This window comes from Typopeltis vanoorti, chromosome 7 (assembly GCF_054136105.1).
Source record: "Typopeltis vanoorti isolate ZY-2024b chromosome 7, IOZ_Tvanoo_1.0, whole genome shotgun sequence".
Classification (NCBI taxonomy): domain Eukaryota; kingdom Metazoa; phylum Arthropoda; class Arachnida; order Uropygi; family Thelyphonidae; genus Typopeltis; species Typopeltis vanoorti.
The window spans coordinates 99,469,585-99,491,321 of NC_143555.1; the positions used below are offsets into that span (position 1 = coordinate 99,469,585).

General features: G+C 33.1%; 1 protein-coding gene across 2 annotated transcripts in view; it reads left to right on the plus strand.

The window, feature by feature from the left end:
* Positions 1–21,737, plus strand: part of LOC150104899 (ras-related and estrogen-regulated growth inhibitor-like protein) — a 91,668-nt gene that overhangs the window by 19,760 nt on the left and 50,171 nt on the right. For both annotated transcript variants that reach the window (XM_090396044.1, XM_090396045.1), the window contains exons 3-4: positions 19,594–19,724; positions 21,500–21,693. In XM_090396044.1, coding sequence (XP_090252170.1) covers positions 19,594–19,724; positions 21,500–21,693 — 325 coding nt within the window. The remainder of the gene's footprint in view (positions 1–19,593; positions 19,725–21,499; positions 21,694–21,737) is intronic.

Sequence of the window (21,737 nt, forward strand, 5' to 3'; positions counted from 1 at the left end):
ATTATTATTATTATTCGTGACACCTCCAAGGACTCCGAAGACTCATCGCGGGACTGTTCCCATTGTTCTGTTCTCTTATATATGAAATGTCTTTTGATAACTATTCCTATAGTTAATAGCATAAAGAAAATACTGTATATTTAATTTTTTTTTATATTTAATATTCTGTTGCTGTTTAAAACTATCTCATAAATTAAAAAACTTTGATATAATTATATCCATTTGAACGCTTTTATAAATGACCGATAGATGGCAATACTATTATCACATGAAGAATTATATGTGTAAATATTCACGTACATGGTCGAACCATTTATACAATTATAAATATATTGTTTTAATAATAAACTATTGTAAATGTAAATTTGTAAATAGAGTAAATATAAACATTTGATTAATATAATATATTTCCATTTGTTAAATTTAATTAATTTTTAACACCTTTCTATGTTTTTTATAATTTAAATAAATAAATTTAATATTTATTAAATTTATAAAATATGAAGATTTTTAGAATGAACAATCGACCGTGAGATGCGGTGATTGATTCATTCAATCCAATACCCTTGGAGGGTAATGGATGGCAATGCTGTAGCCAATGAAGTTCTAACTGAGGCTCGGCTATTGCTGTTACCCTCCTGCCATGATCAGAGCTTTATTTGCTCAATCAATAACACCTTATCCCTACACTGTCCTCTACAGATAACGGGGAAGATGAAAAGCATTCTTGCTTCGCCCCTTTAAGCCAGTCCTTATAAGGACTATAATTTATAAAATTAATAGGATATTAAATATCCTATTATTGTCTAATGAGTGTTCCTTAATGGGATGATGTGGTATTAATATCTCACTCACCCAAACTCCTAGAATCAATGCTGAATAACATAAGCCAAAACTGCCAAAAAATTGGATTGGAAATACACCTTGACAAAACAAAATGGATGCAAAACAAATACTGTAAAGATCATACAATCACTCTAGAATCTCACACCCATAGATCTTTTCATTATTCACATCTTACCAGCATTAACTTATGCCAGTGAAACATGGAACACAACTTTAAAAGAAGAACAACGCTTCATAACAACTCAACGTGCAATATAAAGAAGAATATGCAATATAAACAAAATAGACCACGTAAGACACACAGAAATCAGGAAGAAGTCTGGATTTACAGATATAATAAAAACAATCTACAACAGCAAAAGAAGATGGGCAGGACATCTCGCCAGAATGAGAGACAACAGATGGACAATCAGAGTTACAAACTGGTATCCGAGAGATACCAAAAGAAAACCTGGAAGACCAGCCTGAAGGTGGGAAGACCTAATGATTAAGAAAGTTGGAAGAAAATGGAGAAGAAAAGCCCAAGACAAGAATAGCTGGACTCTTTACGACCTGCAGTCATGGAGAAATCCTGACTGAAACCATAAGTCCATCAAGATAAATTCTAAAACTACAAAAATATTTTTGTAGTATCGAGTCTTTAGATTTACTGAAAAAAATAACTGCCACTTATAGTTTAATGTTTAAAGCAGACTCGAATGATAAACGATGCACAGTTTGCTCTGCCGATAAAACTAACAACTCCTTTCAGTTTGCCTCTAGAGATTTAATAAGAAAAACGTCATACTTCATAGACTTGTCTGTGTATCATCACAGTTATGTGCACGGAAGCGTAAGCGAGCTTTTGTGAGCTTATTTTTATGTGACTACGTTTGTCATTGCCTAAAGCTCTCTTCCTCTAAATCTCAAGTGATATTTTTCCTCTAAAAATCGATAGGAAATTATTTATGCATCACCTATTGGCAGCGTTCAGTTAGAAGAATCTTAGATAACAAAAAATAATAGAATACATTGCACATTCGCTTTCAGATTCTGAAAGAATCTGAAAATATTTTGCTATTATTTGAAAACTACATCTTCCACGCAGTATGTTTGCGCGTACAAAGAGAGGGGGGGGGGGAGTGCCTTTTGGAAATTAACATGTTTTTGGTTCAGATTGCAAGTAAAATTATATATTTTACGAGTCACATCGCTTGGAGTATGGTTCCTAAATCGAAAATTAAAAAGAAAATGAAACAAATTTCTTCTTTTGTGGTTTAGCCTTTCCTTTACCTTTTCCTTTAGCCTTTTGCTTTTGTGGTTCAGATTTATATTTTCCATGTTTTCTCCATTTATCTTTATGTTCTTTTATTTTATCATTTATTGCCTTTATTTGTAGTTTATTTCGTTTTTCAATTAGGTTTAACTTTCCCCCCTTTTTCTGTTCGTGTTATAGTACCATGATTGTTTGGAAAGGGTGTATCAATATCAAATGTTACATCTTAAATCACATCCGAAGTATGAAAAATACGTTACTTGGTTTAGGAGGGTTGGTTTTCAATTACCAAATTAGTTGGTAATGGGATATTTATTCTGAAACGCTTTTCTACTTTTAGTTTTCCTGAATGGAATTCTTAATTTGTATGCAATACTACTTAGTTCGTGCAAGTAGGATAAATCTTTGAAGTCTTCTGGTTTTGTATGATTTTTATACGTGACTCATATATACGAATGGTCATAAACATGTACTATATTAGTATACCGGTAGGCTTAGGGATTTTTTTTACGTTTTCATTATTTTGCAGGACATGGTGGTCTCACATCGGGCGATGAAAGTCATCTCCATCGCTCAGTTTAAGACATGTCCGCTCCGCGAGGTTAGCCTAATGGCTGCGTGCTTCGCAACCATATGACTTGGAAGGAGTGTCCCAGGTTCGATTCCCGTCGAAGACGTGAGGAATTTGAGGATCTTCCTCAGCCATAGCCAAGTTAGCCGGTCTTGAGTATGAACAGCCGAGTTTTTTCCGCTAGTTTATCTGGCGTTATTCATCCCGCAAGCAGGCAAACCGGCCCCGTGAACACACACGAATCTACAGCCATAAATACTTGGGGGAGGGGGGATAGCCATGCTACTTTACTAGGGAATTATTAGAGAACCAAGTGATTTTCCGTTGCCTTTCTTATTCAGTAGCATTCTATGTCTGTGGATTATGCGTGTTCACCGGGAGGGTTTGCTTGTTTTGACGAACGAAAAATTCTGAGTTTCTAATAAAAAAACCTTACACTCTAATAAAGGTTCTTCGTGTCCTAGTTAGGATTCCATACCAGGTATTTCCAACCAAAGCCAACCGAAGTTTAACGGGGAAATGCCTGAAGGATAAAAAATAAAATAATAATAATAAAACAAAAACAGAGGCGTGCTTAGTTATTTAACAATAGTTGTAAACTTTTATTAAATAATAAAGAAAATATCATGACATGAAATCTACGAAAGGTTAATGCTCAATACAGGAAAACCTCGCTTAACGCGATTAATTAATATATCAATTAATGCGCGCTAAGCGAAATCGCATTAAACGAATGCAATAAACAATAGCAATAATCATAATTCATCCATCAGTTTGCGCAAATTTGAAAGAGAAAAAAAATACAGTATAAGCTGTATTACAGGATAAAATCATCAAACTTAATTAAAATCAATTTCTTAATTTCTTCAAGTTTAAAGGAGATCATTATCGCTTAACTGTTCTGGATGAGAATGGAGAAAGTTTCTCACATCTTCATTAAATTCAAGTTCTTTTCCAATTGTGCTGATTTCTTCAATAATGTTAGATCTTGGATTCCGCGCACGATAAACCAACATAGGTTTGAGTTTAAAGTTGCCTTTTGCATTGACTTCTAATAAAAGCGTAAGACGATCTTTAGATACTTTATATCTTGTTGAGATGCTTCAGTTTTAGCTAGGAAAGTTGAATATTTTTACGTTATGCAGTCCAGTTCGATTTTTAAAACGGTCAAACCTTCCTAAACTCGCAGTAAAGCTTTCAAATTCCTCTTGAAATTTGGTCTCTTTCAAAGAGAGCTTTTGCCTGAATATTCCTTGTACTAAGAGGTATTCTTTTTTACTTATAATCCTCAATCCAGAGTGATAGAAGACGCTCCATCTCGATCATTAAATGGCTTCTATTTCCGGTGATCTGCATGCTTAAAGAAGCAGTAGCAACTTTTCCCTTGTTCTTTGTATGCTTTGCTCTTATTTAATATAGTCCGAACTGTAGACTCGCTGTATCCCAGGTCTCTTATTGACTTCCAGCTTTTCCTCTAACTTCATTACTTTTCTTCTCTTTTTATTACTGCTGCTTTCTTTATCAGTCTTTCTCTTTTCCATATAAGTGGTTGAGTATAATAAAGCCTTAGAGGTATCTAAATTAAAGCAAAATGAAGGAAAAGCGATTGAGCAAGAGAACAGAATTTGCACGTGCGCTTGCGATGATGACTTTGAGTCAACTGCCACCTGTCACCAGCCACCGTCCACAGCACTGCCTGTACTAAGTACAGGTAGTGCGTAATACTTGTCATTGACAAGTGTCACCGCTCGCTGCAGATTGTCGACAAAAATTTAGCATAACGTAAAATTTCGCATAAAGTGAAAAAATCGCATTAACCGATTTATCAGTTAACGCTATTTATCGCTTAAAGCGGGAAATAGTATCGTTTCAATCGCGCTAACTGATTGTCGCACATATCGAATTCGTGTTAAGCGAGGTTTTCCTATAGTTCAATACATATATTGTTACCAGAATATATATATTCTGGTAACATTTATATTTATCTTAAAAAAAGCAGCTCATATGTAAAATAATAAGTCAGACCCTTAGGAAAGCAGGTGGATTCCGACATTATTTTTTACGAGTTGCATCGTTGTTGTTTTGGTACTTTCTCGAATTTCAGAAGGAACCAATATTCTCAATAACCAGTAGCCTCTTTTGTACGGGAAATTACTTCTTAGATATCTGTGCTATTTTACTTGTTTCTCCCTCATTATCTTCCGATTGTAATGAAATTCTCCTATAGCTTTAAGCAGTGCAAAATAATAAGAATAATAATAATGTTCTGAAATGGATTTTTGCGCAGCTTTTAGAAGTATTTACGGGAAAAAATGCCTACAATCTGCTCTTTTCATTTTTGTCCGATTGGACTGAAATTCTCCTTTGGGGGAGGGTCATAAAAATGTAAGAAATAACATCATCATAACCTTAATTACGAATTAAGGTTATGATCATCATAACCTTAATTACTGAACAGACCATATTGGTCTGTTCCGTTTTCATTATCCATCTAATATCCTCTTTTGAGATCTACCCGCATTCTTTTCCCAGTTGGTTTATATTTTATTAATTGTTTAGGATATCGGGTGTTGATCATTCGGTTTACATGTTCTGTCCATTTTTTTTTTGTCTACTAATATATATTTTGCAGTTCTCATGTTTTAAGATTGTTTAAGGTGTTCCAGTGTATTAATATTTCATTAATATAAATATTGAGAAGTGTTGGAGACAGAGGGCATTTGCATCCCTATCTTACTCCTTGGTTTATAGATTGTTTTTCAGACATTTTTTTTTATTTCATTATCTTTATATATATTCAATATTGCATGTAGTAAAATATTAGGTATATTTATTCTTTGTAATATATCATCATCATCATCATCATCATGCATATCAAGGATTTAGGCCTAGCATGGCTTGTTCCGGCATTAGAAGTCATCGTTGAATCGTTTAAGAGGACGTCCTGGTTTTCTTTTTCCTAATGGCTTGTACTTTAAGACTTGTTTTGGTAATCTTTCTGTTTTCATTCTTTGAACGTGTTCCATCCATTTATGTTTATATTTTTTAATTTTTTCCATTACTGGTTCTTGGTTTAATTCTTTCATAATATCTTCGTTTCTTTTGTGATAAAATAAGGTATGCTTTGCAGTTTTTTTTTCTCATAAACTTCATTTCTGCTGTTGTTAATCTTTGTTTGTCTTTTTGTTTTATTGTCCAGATTTCGCTTCCATACATTAAGACTGGTAGGGCTAATGTATTGTATACTTTTAGCCTGATTTGTTTTTGAACTAGGTTTGGTGTAAATATAGAATTAATTACACCTGTTATTTTTAAATATATTGCAATTTTTATGTTTATATCTTTTTCATTTTCATATGTGATCATACATCCTAGGTAGTTAAATGAATTCACCTCTTCTAAGATCTTGTTATCTATTACTATTTTAGTTCTTGCTGGATCTTGTCCTTTAAAGGCCATAGTTTTTGATTTTTCTGTTGATATTATCATACCATAATCTTTGGATATCTCATTTAGATCTAAAATAGCTTTCTGTAAGTTATCTTCAGAATTTGTAATTATTATTTGGTCGTTGGCAAAGAGGAGAGGGTTTAAGTTAACTGAAGGAGAAAGTTCAATTCCTTGATGTAAATTTTTACTCCATTTTATTATTATTTCATTTAAGTAGATATTAAAAAGAGTTGCTGAGAGGGAATATCCCTGTCGGGCCCCTTGGTTTATCTCTCTCGTATATGATAGCTCGTGATTTAATCTTATTTGTATTTGATTATTTTCATTTATACTTGTGATAGCTTTTAGGATATTATTTGGTATTTGTCTTTCTTTAAATATGTTAAATAATATGTTTCTTTCAACTTCGTCAAATGCTTTTTCAAAGTCAATAAATGCAATATGTGTTTCTAAATTATATTCTCTTCTTTTCTCTATTATTAATTTTAGGCAAAAGGCCGGGTCTATACATGATCGTCCTTTTCCAAATCCATTCTGTACTTCTAGAATAAAGTTTTCGGAATATTTCATTAGTTTGTTATTTAAGATTCTGCTATATATTTTGTAACAGGAATTTAGTATACTGATACCTCTATAGTTTTTAGGGTCATCTCTATTACCTTTCTTAAAGATAGGAATCACAATTGCTTTTTTCCATTCTACTGGGGGGGGGGATACCAGTTGAGTAAATTTTATTTAAGAATAATAAGAGTCTTTCTTTGAATCTTGTTCCTGCATATTTATATAGTTCTAATTTGTAATATATCAAACAGTATATATATCTCTTTACTTTGTCAAATATTTTTCATAATCTATAAACAAAAGATGAGTTTCCAAATTAAATTCTCTTCTTTTTTCTATGAGTAGTTTTAAACAGAAAGCTGCATCCATTGTAGAGCGTCCCTTTCTAAATCCATTTTGACATTCTAATAATATTTTTTCACTGTATATTTTTAGTTTTTCATTAAGTATTCTGCTGTATATTTTGTAGCATGTATTCAATAAACTGATACCGCTGTAATTAGCAGGTTTTGTTTTATCCCCCTTTTTAAATATAAGTATTACTATACTTGTATTCCATTCTATTGGTATTTGTCCATTTGTATATATTTTATTTACAAATTTTAATAATATCTCATGAAATTGTTTCCATCATGTATACAGTTCTGAGTTTATCCCATCTTCTCCTGTTGATTTGCCATTTTTTATTTCACTTGGGTTGTCCTTTAATTTTTTCATTGTTATTGCATCGCTTTAACATTTTGTAAGTTTTGGGTGTAAATTTTTATGTTATAAGATATCACCTAATTACAAATATGTTCGAAATTGGGTTTGTTTGATTACAGAGCTAGTGTAATATCAGCTCAAGCTGTAAAATCAACATATTATACATGTTAATTGCGTTTGTTCTCTGTTTTGGCTATTTTGCAGTAATATATATATATATATTACTGCAAAATAGTCTGATTAGACTGAATTTCTCAGGGGACCTTTATCGACATGAGGGACATCCATTCATCCAATTATCGTCAGTCCAAGAAGTTTTAGGCAATTAAATACAGACGGCTCTGAACGCATCCCTCTAAGGGTACTATTTATACCAGGAGACGTGTGTGTGTGTGTGTTCCTGGGAACGGGAGATCGGAACTCATTTTTAATTGAAAAGCTCTAATAAAGGTTCATCACGTCCTAGACAGGATTCGAACCAAGACCTTTCCAACCAAAAAAAAAAGCCTCGTCTTTACTGACTGCTCTACTGAAACTCTCTCTGTTTTTCAAAGAGTTCGATTTCTTTTGTTAGATTTAATTCTTCAAATTTGTAAGTTAGTGTTAGGTTGAACGGATCTGTCGAATAAAAGTAGCGGATCCATCATATTTGATCTGCAATAGTTAGAGTAGAACAATTTTGTTTTTTATTCTGCATTAACCAGCACATCAAAGCTTCCTTCATTGATCGCTGTAATAAGGAATCATACTTAAGTGATTTGCAACTTTTTGGGGGGGGGGGGGGGGGAGAAGACTTTTATGTTTTCCGAATTGAACAACCCACCCTCATAAACTGCTATTTGGTAGTGGTTTTTAAATTATTTTAAAATATTTTAAAGTGACATGTCTTTAATCTTAAATTCAAAATTTGTTTCTTTTTAATCTGTGTTTAAAAATATTTTTAATCTGTATTAAAAGAACTTTCTGTCTGAACTTTTCCTTATCTCCCTACAAGAATCAAAGTATAGAAAACCTGGTTTGGAGAGAGTATACAGAGCTCGAAATATTCTGTCAACTATTTGGTCACTAAAGTTGGACAAAAATTTCGCTTTGCGATTCGGGTAACGTTTTTTGTATTACTTACGCTCAAAAAAAAAAAAAATTGTCTAGGTTTCATATGTACAAAACAGAGTCTGGCTTCTTTGCCAATTTTGTCAATCAACAAAAATCACATTAGAGGGCGCTTTAGGTCATTGCACATCCAAATAGTAGGTAACATTTTCAACTAACAGCACTTCCAAAGCGCTTTTTTTTTTTTTTTTTTTTTTGTATATTCTGTCGAGGTTACAACATTCTCATCTATCGTGTCCTCCAGCTTTCTAAAATTAAGTCACTGCCGAGTGGCAACCATGGTTGGATATATGGTGACGCGTTGTTGACGTGTTTCTTAATCATTTGAAATAGACTACGTTCTCTGTCAACGCTGGACCAAAATAGATTCCACGACATTTTAGGTAGCCATGCTTTAAACCAAGTTTCACACCAAACTAACTTGTTTACGGAAAAAGACAGGAAAATTTATTTATTTTCAAAATCAACAGCCCATAACTTTACATAAAGCAACTAAACCTTATCTACTCCAGTCACAATCGCCTCTTCAGACATAGTTTAAATGTGCTAAATCATTCGTAGTCGTTAAAATGTTTAAAATATTCACTTCGTTTAAAGTTTCACCTAGAACAGTGTAAAATGATTCATAGTATCAATTATCAAAGTATCAATCCGCCTTTGCGAAGGGTTGCTGTCTTTGTTAGAGAATTCGAAGAACAATATGAAGCATACGAAGAAGAAAAAAAAACTCAAATGTGTGAACTTAATCATACATTTCTTTGTTCAGAATACACATAACTCTTATATTATATGGCTATACGTGTTATATGACGTCAGGAAGTCCTAGAGCGTACTCTACTTCCAGAAATTCATGACATGTTTCTTCGTTTTTTGTCTTTATTAAAGCCAATATTTATCAAGTCATTGTGTGAGCCATGAAAAACCTTGACCCAAATTCACACATCACACAAAACCACTTGAGACAGACAACTATTGCTTTATGCTTAGAGAGATATAAATAAAATCACTATAGTTCGTGTATGAAAAACATCCGTTTACTCTCGTGGTTATGGGGAAAAAAAAAAAAAAAACAGTACATATCGTTATTCAGTGGTTAAAATTGGCTTAGTAATGTTTACATTTATTTAAAATACCAAACTTCAAATTAATTACTAGACGACTTTCTACGAAAAAAATATTGTCTATAATTTCAACACTGACGTCATTAATAATGTATTTGATTTATGAATAAACATATTCAAACTCATACGTGGTTTTTTGACACGCCCATACAAAATGCAGACGACGCAGTTCACATAATTGCGTTGTCTTTGCTTCGCACTATTTATTTAGAAAATACATAATTATACAATTGAATTATATGTGGTTAAAGAACAAATAATAACTACATTTAGCTAAAGATCAACTATTTTATATTATTACATATAAGTCAAAGAATATATAATTATATCTAGGAATCAACTATTTTATGTTATTACACATTACTGTATATATAAAATATGCCGCTAAGAATAAAATATAAATGCATACAATATATAGTTTTGTGTGGTTTGATGTGAATTATTGTCGAAGTAACTAAAGCAATACAGCCAGTTTTAATTATTTCTGTTAATCGTGCTTGTTTATAGTTTAGTTTGCTTAATTTGCAAGATGAAAAATCAGAGTTTACGAGAGGAAAAATCTCACCACCTCTGTGTGAGACCAGCGAGATTCCTAGGTGGAAAACAAAAAATAATCAAATAAATAAAATAAAATAAATAAATAAAATACTCACATCAATTTAACCAAACAATATTTCCGTTTGTTAAAAATCAAACACAAATACAAACTTATACAATATACGAAGTTCAAATAAAATACTTATATATAAAATATAATATAAATGTCACTAAACAAAATCAAGTAACTGTACCTAAAAATCAACTACCACCACCTTGGAGGCCTGAAGTGGCTTGAAAAAAAAAAAAAACTCTAGGGAACATATTTGACCTATAGAGTTTTGTAACTTTAGAACTTTTTGTGGGCGGATGGATGGAAAATGTAAAAAATTATGTCTTATATATGAAATATATTACATATAAATATAATGTTTAAAGTCTGATATACTTATAAATAAAAATATTTAAAGTCTGATATACTTATATAAATAAAAAAAATATATATATATGTATGCAATTAAAATCACACATAAATAATTAAGCATTAAGCATAAAAACAATTCATAGCTAATCATATTAGCTGTGTGTTTCTCGAATAGTCATTTTAAGCTTTTACATATAAAAAATTAAATGGTGTATGAATATATTCTTATCCAAAATTTTTTTTCTTAAAAAATTTGTAGGAAAAATTTATTTTATCTTTATTTTTTATATTATTAAATAAATTATATTATTACTTTTTGAAATTTTAAATATAAAATCCAAATAAACTCGAAATCCTTTATGGAATCTTAAAGGTGGTCAAACCTTAATAGAAGAATGAAGGAAACGCATAGTGAAGACCGCGGAAGGTTTATATTGTACGAGAGAAATCGAGCAATATTTAACTACAATCCCTTTCTTACAAGCAGTGTTATTAAGAGATTATTTAGCTTCTCATTCACTTCAGGTTCGTGATAAGTGCGTCATTCTTCTTTACTTAAACTATACGTTCGGGTAGTGGCGCACTCAGGATTTAATCTTGGAGGAGACCGAGTACTCAAGATTTAATCTTGGGGGGGGACGAGTTGGGTAGACGATTTGAGAATACACACCACGCATTGCATACGACCTATGACTAAGCATCTGCGGTGATCGCCAATACCCGTGACCTTTGGCCCGGCTCGGACAAACAAAGTATCGCCCGAGCACTACTTCGTTCGTCTTGCGTTCACAATGGTCATGATTCCCGAGAGCTATAGGGTATTCCCACCTTATGTGACCGCTAATTCATAAGTAGTATAGAAATAGAAGACACGACACAACATAAATAAAAAAAATAAATTTTAATTAGGAAAAGATTTTTGGAAATTTTTCTAGTCTTTTTTTCCTTTTTCTTTGTGTGTGTGTGGGTGGGGCAGGGCCCTTTGGCCACCACCGTAATTGGTATTTGTCTAATTGGTAGACAAATACCAAGAACTATTTTTTGATAAACTGGAATATTTGTAGCGCTCAAAAATGTCGAAATGAATAATATTTTAAAATACTATGTTTATAGCTCATAAAAATACATAGTTATTTTTTCACAGTAGATTAATTTATTATTTTTTCTGTTTACAAAAATAAATTAAAAAAAACTATACTGTATTCTGTACACACTTTCAAAATATATATGTCTCTTGCTACTTTAAGTCGCTTGACGAGCACCAGATGGCGTTAAACCACTACAAATCCAAACTATACGACATATTTATACCTAGCGGATGCAGGTGTTAATGAGTCATCTGCACTGTGAAACCCTTCTCTTAAAACATTAGTTTCTCGTCTGTGACCAGCAATTTCATTTCTACTGCTACACTACTTCCGCTGTTATTCAGTTGGGACGAACGATTTCCGGTTTCCAATATACCACTGAAACCTCCCTCTTGCGAAGGGCGTAAGCTATTACTTTCATGAAATATTTCTAAGAAATTTTGCCATTTTTAGTGTGATAAGAGTACACACATAACGGTTAATTTTTAAAGAGAATATTAAAATTTTGAATTATTAATGTAACTAATTTAAACTCGACCATTTTTTTTGCAAGAAACAAAAGTTTTAAAAATATTCAGTTTTCAATAACATGGCTGCAAATTTCGTAAATCAAAAAATGTGTACACTACTGCAATTTTTGTAGCCGTATATGACCACAGCAAATTTTACACTTATCTTTAATAGTTTCTTACACTTTGCTCTGACGTGAATCTAATGTAAACATAGCAATCGCCTCAGGCATTTTCTTTACACTAATTTATATAAGATGTCTTCCGTTTACGATCTACGTTTATACCACTCTGTTATTATTATTATTATTATTATTATTATTATTATTATTATTATTATTATTATTATTATTATTATTATTATTAATCTAGTTTATCACTACCTAGTTTGAGCAGGTTAAAGCAACAAGGATCTATAAACCAACGTATTCAAACTTTTTCCTTAATATTATTAGATGTTACTTTTTCTAGGCTCTTCTCCCCCCCCCACACACACACCAATGACATAATGTCAAAATGATCGCTTATGTATAATAATTACTACATACCGTATTTACTCGAATATAACTCGCCCTCGGGTATATCTCGCAACCCTGATTTTACTTTATGAAAAAAGCAATTAAAAAGTTTCGCATATACCTCGCACACGAAAAAAAGTTTAAAACTTGAAGAAATAGTTAATGGATGATGTTATGGTAGTTTCAGATATTTTCGAATTCAGTTGAAGCGAATCGGCATTTCAACTCAACAATCGTCGGCTTGCCTTTGTCGTTGAGTCGCGTGATCTTTTGTTAATACTGCACCAATCATATGCATAGATGGCAGCAACCAGTAGAGGAAATGTGGGAGTGAGAGCATTGACACCTCTCGATCTTGGATTGCGCGGAGGTGGAGCGTCGAATGAGGCGAGGATGAGGTTCTATACAGAGTGGATGATTTCGCCAGAAATTATCTTGGCCAAAGTAGAACCAACAGAATCGCTTGCACCCGTCTTGACATTGAATCCACTACGGAAGGTGTCCTGTGGTATTTTAGACCAACTAGACAAAATAACGTCACGGAGGTCAGCGAGTGAGTGAGACACTGGCATCGAACGAACAAATATTCATTAGAATTAGAGCATTAGGCGTCCAGGGAGCATACGAAGCTTGGATATGTTCTTCAAACCATGCTTGAACAACACTAGCCTTATGAAGCCTGGGTGTTGTCTTCATGGAAGAGTCCAGATCAATTGGATCTCATTGTTACCATGTAAAACCACTTGTCGCGTGGCTAGCACTGGAAATTTTGTGCTCTGGTTCAAATTCTGGCTGGGAAGGACCATTGTTAAGGCTTTTTAACTGACATATATATGCAAGTATACCCTGACGTTTGGGAGGATAGTGTATACACATAGTGCCACTCACATACGTTTTCAGATAATCTTAGAAATCTTCGAAAGAGATTAATTTCTTCATTGCAGAATTTGAAGTTAGCGGCATCAGTTTTTAAAAACTGTTTCGCGATATTGGATGAAGCTCCACAATAAATTAATATTATTTTTTTTAATTTTTTTTATCGTATAATCAGAAAGTACCGGTCTACCTCCACACGCACATATATTTATTAAGATAAACGTGCTTGCTTAAGATAAATTTATCAGTAAAAAAACCCAGAAAACTATCTTATCGTGTGCACTCCTTCAAACGCTTGTTTTACACATCCGACACTTATCTATTGCCACCACACAGCCGCTGTCACGGTTTGCTTCATCACGATGGTATCAACTCAGGTGGAAGCAAAGTGCATTTTGTATTCGTGGAATTTTAATAGTTCAATGTAAATTTTTCTAAAAAAAAAATGTCTCCATAACGCAGTCGGAAGAACCTAACAGGTGCTATTCGATAGGAAAGACCCCAGACTCAATCCTATCTAGAATGCAATAAACTTTTAGGAGAAAATTGTAATTGAAGATAAGTTATTTGGTCTCATAGGGTGGAAGGGTTTCCTCCAGAAAATTCGTTTCTACTTTTCTCCGTCTACAAAATAGAAAGTCCAGCAATAAAACAAATTCATAATTGACGTAGATCATAGCTTAACCACCATGTTGGAATTATTTTCAATTTTTCTGAAAATGACTTCAAAAGTTCTCAGGCGCAGACCCAATGTGAATTTACAACTCTTGGTAAGCGTGATGACTTTTTTTAAAAAAAAAGTGAGTCGTAATAGCATCAATCAACTAGCAATAGACAAACTAAAAACAGGTAGAACAGTAAAATAGATTATACTTAATAAGAAATTGCATCCACGTCTTGATCCTTAGAATAGCGATTTTGCCTAATTTTAGACGGACTTTAAGTAATTGATTCATTACACGTAGCAACGATCTAAGCAACGACTTTCGATTTTTAAATACTTTTATATTTAAACTGATTTTATCACTTCATAAACTGCTTTTAACTGCCCCAGTAGCTCAGTCGGTATAGACGAAGCCCTTTAATTGGAAAGACCTGGGTTCGATAGCCTGAGGAATTTTTATCTGGTTTCTTTCGACGAAAGGTGAGTTAGCCGGTCTCTTACGGAGCTAGGATTTTTTTTTTTTTTTCTACCCGGAAACTCGGGTTTTTTCGCCCCCCAGAACAGGCAAACCGGCCCCGTAAACACACACGGATTGCAGTCGGAAATACTTAAGTCTCAGCCATAGGCCTGATTCGTCAGCTATGCCGGTCCCGAGCCCAGATAAAATTAGGGGGGGGGGGAATTGAGAATGTGACGTATTTCCGTGTAAAAAGGGCCTCAAGGCCGTTGTATCATCATACGAAAAATAAATAAACTGCTTTTAACTTATTAATAGTATCAGTGTAAATATGCTATAAGTTTTGTGATTCTAGATTATAAAAAGAACTTATAGATTTGGTTCCAATTCCAAAATATCGGATTTTTTTTTAATATTCCAGAATTGGTCGATTTTTTAGTGCAGACGAGATACATTTTTTTTTCTTCATGAAGAAGAAATACCAGTTTTTAATGCCTCGGCTCAGAAAAACTGAATACAGAATACACGCGATCTACTACAGACAGTAAGATTTAATTACATAAAGCTTATCTGCTTAAAAAGTAATTGTACAATGTCCGTTAAATAATAAACAGATTTTTTTTAGGAGAATGCTATAAATAGAATTGAATAAAATAGTGCATCATTTTAACGGCTAGAGTGTGCTATTTTCAACGAACATGCTGTGATCTCACGTAGAAACTGTTTGAGTGATACAGTGTTAGTCCCATGTCAAAATTTCGAAAATGGACGAACAGCGATAAAAGTTTAAACATTTAAGGATCTTAAAACGGTGTATGGGAATGATAATGATTGCTATTAAGGTGCATTAGTTTTTGAGTGGTTCTCATGATTTCGAGATGGCGGGGATTCAATAGAAAAACGATCCGCGACCAAGAAGGCTTATCTCTGTTTGGACCAAAACAAGCTCTGGATTTCGTTATTATTATTATTATTACCAAAAAGTGAATTTTTTTAGTATTTTTTTTTTTCAGAAATTTGAATGGAAAAAAAATTCGCTTTGCTGGTTCGTGAAGACGATCAGCGCTTCCGTAGCACAATTAGAACAACAACAAGAAATTGCGATCTTCAGTTGAAAAAGATCTTGGGTTCGATTCTCGTCGTGCCAAGAAGTAATCTTTATATACGAGAATTTTCCACTGAAGATCAGTTAACCGACCCCGTGCGGAAGCACAAGAGCCTCCCCCTCAGGAAACGCCGTTTTTTAAATCAAGTATACAGACAAAACGGCCAGAGAACATACGCAATTTACAGAGAATATACTATTTGTGGGAGGTATGTGCCGCTGTCTGTAGATGGTGGATTGTCACGTTCTGTGTGGATAGAAGATTTAAGTTGTGGAGTTCGGCTCTCCAGCGAGTCCTTGTACTCCTTGGCAGTGTTATGTAATAATAATAATGTTTCACACACACACACACACACACACACACACGGATATAAATACTGTAAATTCAACATAATAAGCTTGATTTGTGTATTTATGTTTTATAGTACGTACCGCCCAATATAAGAATCTGTTCTTGTGTGTGTGTGTGTGTGTGTGTGTGTGTGTTGCAAAGCAGCTGCGTGTAACCTACTACTACTACTAGTTGCACTTTTTGAATCAAGAACACTGAATGTACATTTTAAACATTTTATTTTTATGATGTGACGAAAGGAAGGAATTAACCCTTAGGGAACAAGTCGCTGTTATCAAGGGTTGGCCATAAAACTCTCTCCAAATGAAATAGCTAAGAGTATCGCAAACGGGTTTATTGTACTGTAGTTATCCAAATATATTTGCATTTTTATGCATTTCTATCCCCCGAAAAAACGATACTTGAAAAATGGTTTATTTAGTTGAAAGTGCGTGAGATTTTTTGGTTTAATTTCTTTGGGAATGGACAATCATCGTATCCCCTTATCCTGCTACATCTTCTTGCACATTAAGGAATCTAGAATTTAATAAAAAAAAATATGAAAAAATTTCTTTATGCTTTAACTGTATTAATATGTGTCATTACATGAACAAATCACCAAGTATATCCGCAAAATGAATGGACAAAAAAGGTAAAAGATAAATAATGATAAACATAAAAATAAAAGAAATCAGTGGAAGAAAAAAAAAAAGAAAACATGCATATAGATTTAATGAGATCTTAAAAACTGTTAGAGAAACATCAGTTATATAATTTAAACTGTGCATGCATAATCCTCAAAAATAATAATCGTAAATAAATAAAATAACTTTACATTTCTCACTCATAATATCCTCCTCCGTTTCAGAGATTTCTCAATTTACAAAGTACTCGGTTTTCTTGCAACAAACAAACAAAGACAGACCAAAGTGGTTGCCATGGCAGCAGTCGGTTCTGGGATCGAATACATTGTAGTAGTGCCCTCCTGTGAGTGTTGCAATACCGGGCCCATATTCACGTGGGAGTGAGTTCCCCAAGGTGAAGTTATTTCTGGAAGCTAATTTCTTTTGCCGCGTTTCGTCCTCTTGTCTCTTGACTCAAAGCAACTTATGCCGTCATCACCATCTCTAAGTTACCTCACCTGTTTACCTCAATGATGTTCTTTAAACAAGGAAATAAAGTTCACTTTTGTTCAAGTTAGACATCTTATTACAATTAGGTGTGCGTTATTTAAAAAATATTGCAAGCGAATCTTTGTACAACATCTAGTTTTTCTTACTTTCAAATTAGAAAAATGAAAACGTGTCTACATCTTATAAATAAAATGTAAAATATCACATTAACATTAGTTTTGGTAATATCGCCTTAATTACCTCAACATGTTCAGTTCGCTTTACAGTCGATTGTTGGTTTACACTCACAAAGTGTTGATCTCCCCCTCCCCCTCCTCTATTCCAGCAAAGAAAACACAATTTCGTTTATTTTATATTAAGCATTCTATTTTTATATACTTTCGTTCCCATGGCAACATGAAGTGCACTTATGAATTTAAAAACACACACATAAAAAACACGATTATAATCAGTGCTTTGAGAATTCGGGCATCTCATCTTGCGAAGAGATTTCCGTGTGTGTGTGTGTGTGTGTGTGTGTGTGTGCGTGTACGCGCGTGTATGTTACCAAGTTCCTTTAAGTTATTTATTCTGGTTGATTTTCTTCTTTACCTGTTTTTTTAATTAGGCAATACTTCGTCGTGGTGGCAGACGAAGTAAACAGTTTTTCGATGTTATAGAAACTATGACGTCATACGCAGAATCAGTAGCTGCCAACCGGCTAACAAATCGTTAAATCTAGTCGATACAAACTGTTAGAAATCTTTCTTATTCGTTTCAAAATCTGTAAAATAATATCAACAAAAATTATGTATTAAATCTAAATACTTTTAAAACTATGGAGTAGATTTACACTTGAAGGCTCATTCACATGTGAAAGTTGTTGATGGGCATTCTAATTCTATTTTGCCGTTTTTGAATATGCAGTTTAAGGCGGCTGTAAATTACCAACATCCACTTTAATAGGGAAAAAAAGTAGTTATTTCTGGGTAAGATTTTACTGGTCTAGTTGGCTAATAGGGTAGCAACTCCGCTTTCCAACCAACAGGTTGTGAATCCGAGTACAACTGTGGCATGGACGCTTGCGAATGTCTTGAACTTACAGACGAATCTAATTTACCAGTGTGAAATAAATATCGTGTTTATATCGAGATCTGAAGTGGCAGAAAAACTGTGATTGGTTTCCAGATCTAGTAAGGTTTTAGGGTTATCTAATTCTTAACCAAAGCTAAAGATGTAAATTCAGTTTTATGCCCTTCTTTGAACATGCGTCATATCAAAAGTTGTCTAATTTTGTTTTTAATTGATAAATCGCATTTTATGTCGTTTGTATAAATTAGTTGGGGAAAATAAGACTTTTTTTTTTATTAATGCCTACGGAGAACTACAGAATGATTCAAGATATTTATTTAATGCTACGTAAACAAGAATAAATTGAATATGATGCATTGTGATTTTAATTTACAAATGAAAAAAAAATTATAAAATAACTTAAGTTTAATTTTTAGTTTACAACTGAAAAAAGATTTTTCTTTTATATTCAATTTAATTTTTTTCTTAATTAATATGGAGAGTTAATGCCAAAAGTTTGAGAATTAACAAGGCCACCACTTAAGACTTGCAATATCTGGAAAAGATATGAAAGCTTTAATTATGTTTTGAGAACTGTCGTAGGAACGAGTCGGGCAAAGGTTGTATTATTACAAGTAGTTCCTGTAATTTTCTCATGCTTAGGCATTTTTATTCCGTGTTACTTATTGTGAGTAAGCTTACTTTGTGTTTTGAACAATGTGATTACGTCATAATGTTAGCTACTCATTAAAATTATGAAAGTTAACGTTCTGGTCACTAGTCATTGAAACCCGGAGGCAACAGGAAACTTGAATAATGCACATACACAGGTGTTATTTACTAATACTGTCCTTGTAAAAATAGAAGAAAAAAAAATTAAAGTAGCTAATGTTCGTGAAACAATTTGTAATTAATAGGAATATTTAGATACTTAGAAAAGGTGTTAATGTATTTCATAAGAAATTCTTGTTTATCTGGTTATAAATCATGATTTATTGCCATATATTTATTTTGAATTTATTATTATTAGTTTTTATATAAGAATTCTCTATATCTATATGAAAGAAATCATAAACAACCGCAAAATGGCATATGATATTAACAGGTTCTAATGTAACCAATAAAGATTGGTTCAACTACAAATTAATTAGACCAAATTATATTTAATATTATTTTAACGTTCAATTATTGCGATATTTTATTCAATTAATTTCGTATTAAGTCTCATTTATAGAATCAAAATAGCAAAGTAAAAATGTCAATTTTCTGTTTTCCTTTATAGCCTTGATAGTTCGATATTTAACGTGGAAATATTTACCTGAATACGCCCAAAGTGGCACTACATGTTACGAAAGAAGCGTGTGGATTGATGGGAAACTTGTACCAGTAGCTGTAACAGACACATCAGGCAAGGTGAGATAATTGCACGAATATTAATGACTAGGGACAGATAATGATGCAAAATCATAAATATGACAAAAATACTTTGCAATTTATTCTGCGACATATTCCAAAAGGATTTCATTTTGAATAAACTCACGCCTAAAAAAAAAAAAAAATAATAATAAAGACACGTGTGTTTAATAAACTTTTATATGTTCGTGTTTACCTATCATCAATAAGCTTTCACAATTCGTTATAGCATCATGTGGAACATTTCGTCAATCTCCTAACTACTTTGTTTACTAAGAGAATTCTAAGAATTTAGTAATTAAGACTTGGGTAAGAGCACACCTGCTAACAGCTTTGTAGAGACTTGCATTTTAAAATATGAAATCTCTTTAGATGGCTTCAAAATTAATGATCTTTGACAGCAAATGCAGTTGAGGCGTAGTTGTAAAGTTAATATTTTCGTCTATCCTGGGATAACTAGATAACCACTTCTTGAATTGTCATTGAGTTTATTTTTTCTATGATTAATTGAATCAAATTGTTGTAATAATAATAATATTCATCTTGCACAATAGTACAAAATCTGTAAAAGAAAGACATGCATATCATTTTGGTATTCGGTTATATATTTTATTCGTTTTAGATGGTCAGTTTAGATAAACGGTAACTATAATCCGAGGATATAAAATGCTAAACTTTTTAATCCTTAAAATTTAGACATGAAACTTATATTATTTTTACAGGACATAATTTCAATAAAATATAAATATTGCAAAAATCTTATGACCAGCAAAACCTATCCTTTTTTTTTTCTGCCGTCAGAACTGCCAAAAATAAATAAGTAAATAAATAAAGGCCTGCATAACTGCATGGTAATTTCCATGATGATGCTGGGTTTGCTCAACAAAAGTAAGCTAGGTCCTTTTTTCTGTTTTTTTTTTTTTTTTTCATTCCAGATTTCGTCGATCTTTGGAACAGACGAGGTTGATTTTTTTAATTCCGCATCTCAACAAATCGACTGTAGAACACCCGAGTAATAGCAGTTAGAATTTGTAAACGTCGCCTCTTATCTAGTATCGTAGAAATGCACTCGTCTCAGTGATAATAAGAAGGTGGAGCTCAGCTGCCTGCCGATTTCAAAACAAGTTAGGACTAAAAAGAGTATTATTCGTTTACTCCTTTTGGGAAGTGAAAAGGTGTTACAGTTAGTGGCGTTGGGAGAGCTTTTGCCACCGTGGCGGTTCGTGAATTTGCCGCCCTTCTCAGTACACACCAAAACTACTATAAAAAGTCAAAACGACTTATAGGGTAAGGTTCAAAGTGTCGCCCAGGGCGGACCGTGCCTACCCCCCCCCTAGCTACATCACAGGCTACAGAATTTTCTTTAATAATAATTTAAATATAAGTAAAATTTTGGAACAAGTGAATTTCTTGAGATATTTTTAATAGCTTATTTTAAAAATGACATATCAAGCTTGTGAAATGTCAGGAAGTAGATAGAAAAAAGGCCTCTGAAGCAAGTGCACGCACACATACACACATGGGCGTCCCCAGAAGGGGGGGGGGGGGGGAAACGGGGTACTCCTCTGGGATCTACTTATAAAAAAATTAAAAAATCAAATAAAATTTTATTAATGTAATTATTTGTCTCCAAGCTTTGCCCTCCCCCCCGAAAAGTTTTCTGCGGACACATACACACACACACACACACACACACACACTTAGTTAAAATATGCCTTTTTAACTCTCTCAAAATATGCTTTGGAAATAATTCAGGTTTTGTTGATACTTTTCAGGAATCGTTCCATTTGCTGAAAGCGAGGGGTGTTCTGGAAGGTGCGGATGGATTTGTAGTCGTATATTCCATCACCGATAGACGTAGCTACTTGAAAGCACGAGAGATTCTGAGGATGCTACATGAAACTTACGGTGTCGGAAGAAAGCTTCCGGCAGCTCTAATTGGCAACAAAGAAGACCTTCTTCACTTGAGGTAAGTGCTCTCACTCACGAAACTTGGCAAAAAGACTATACATT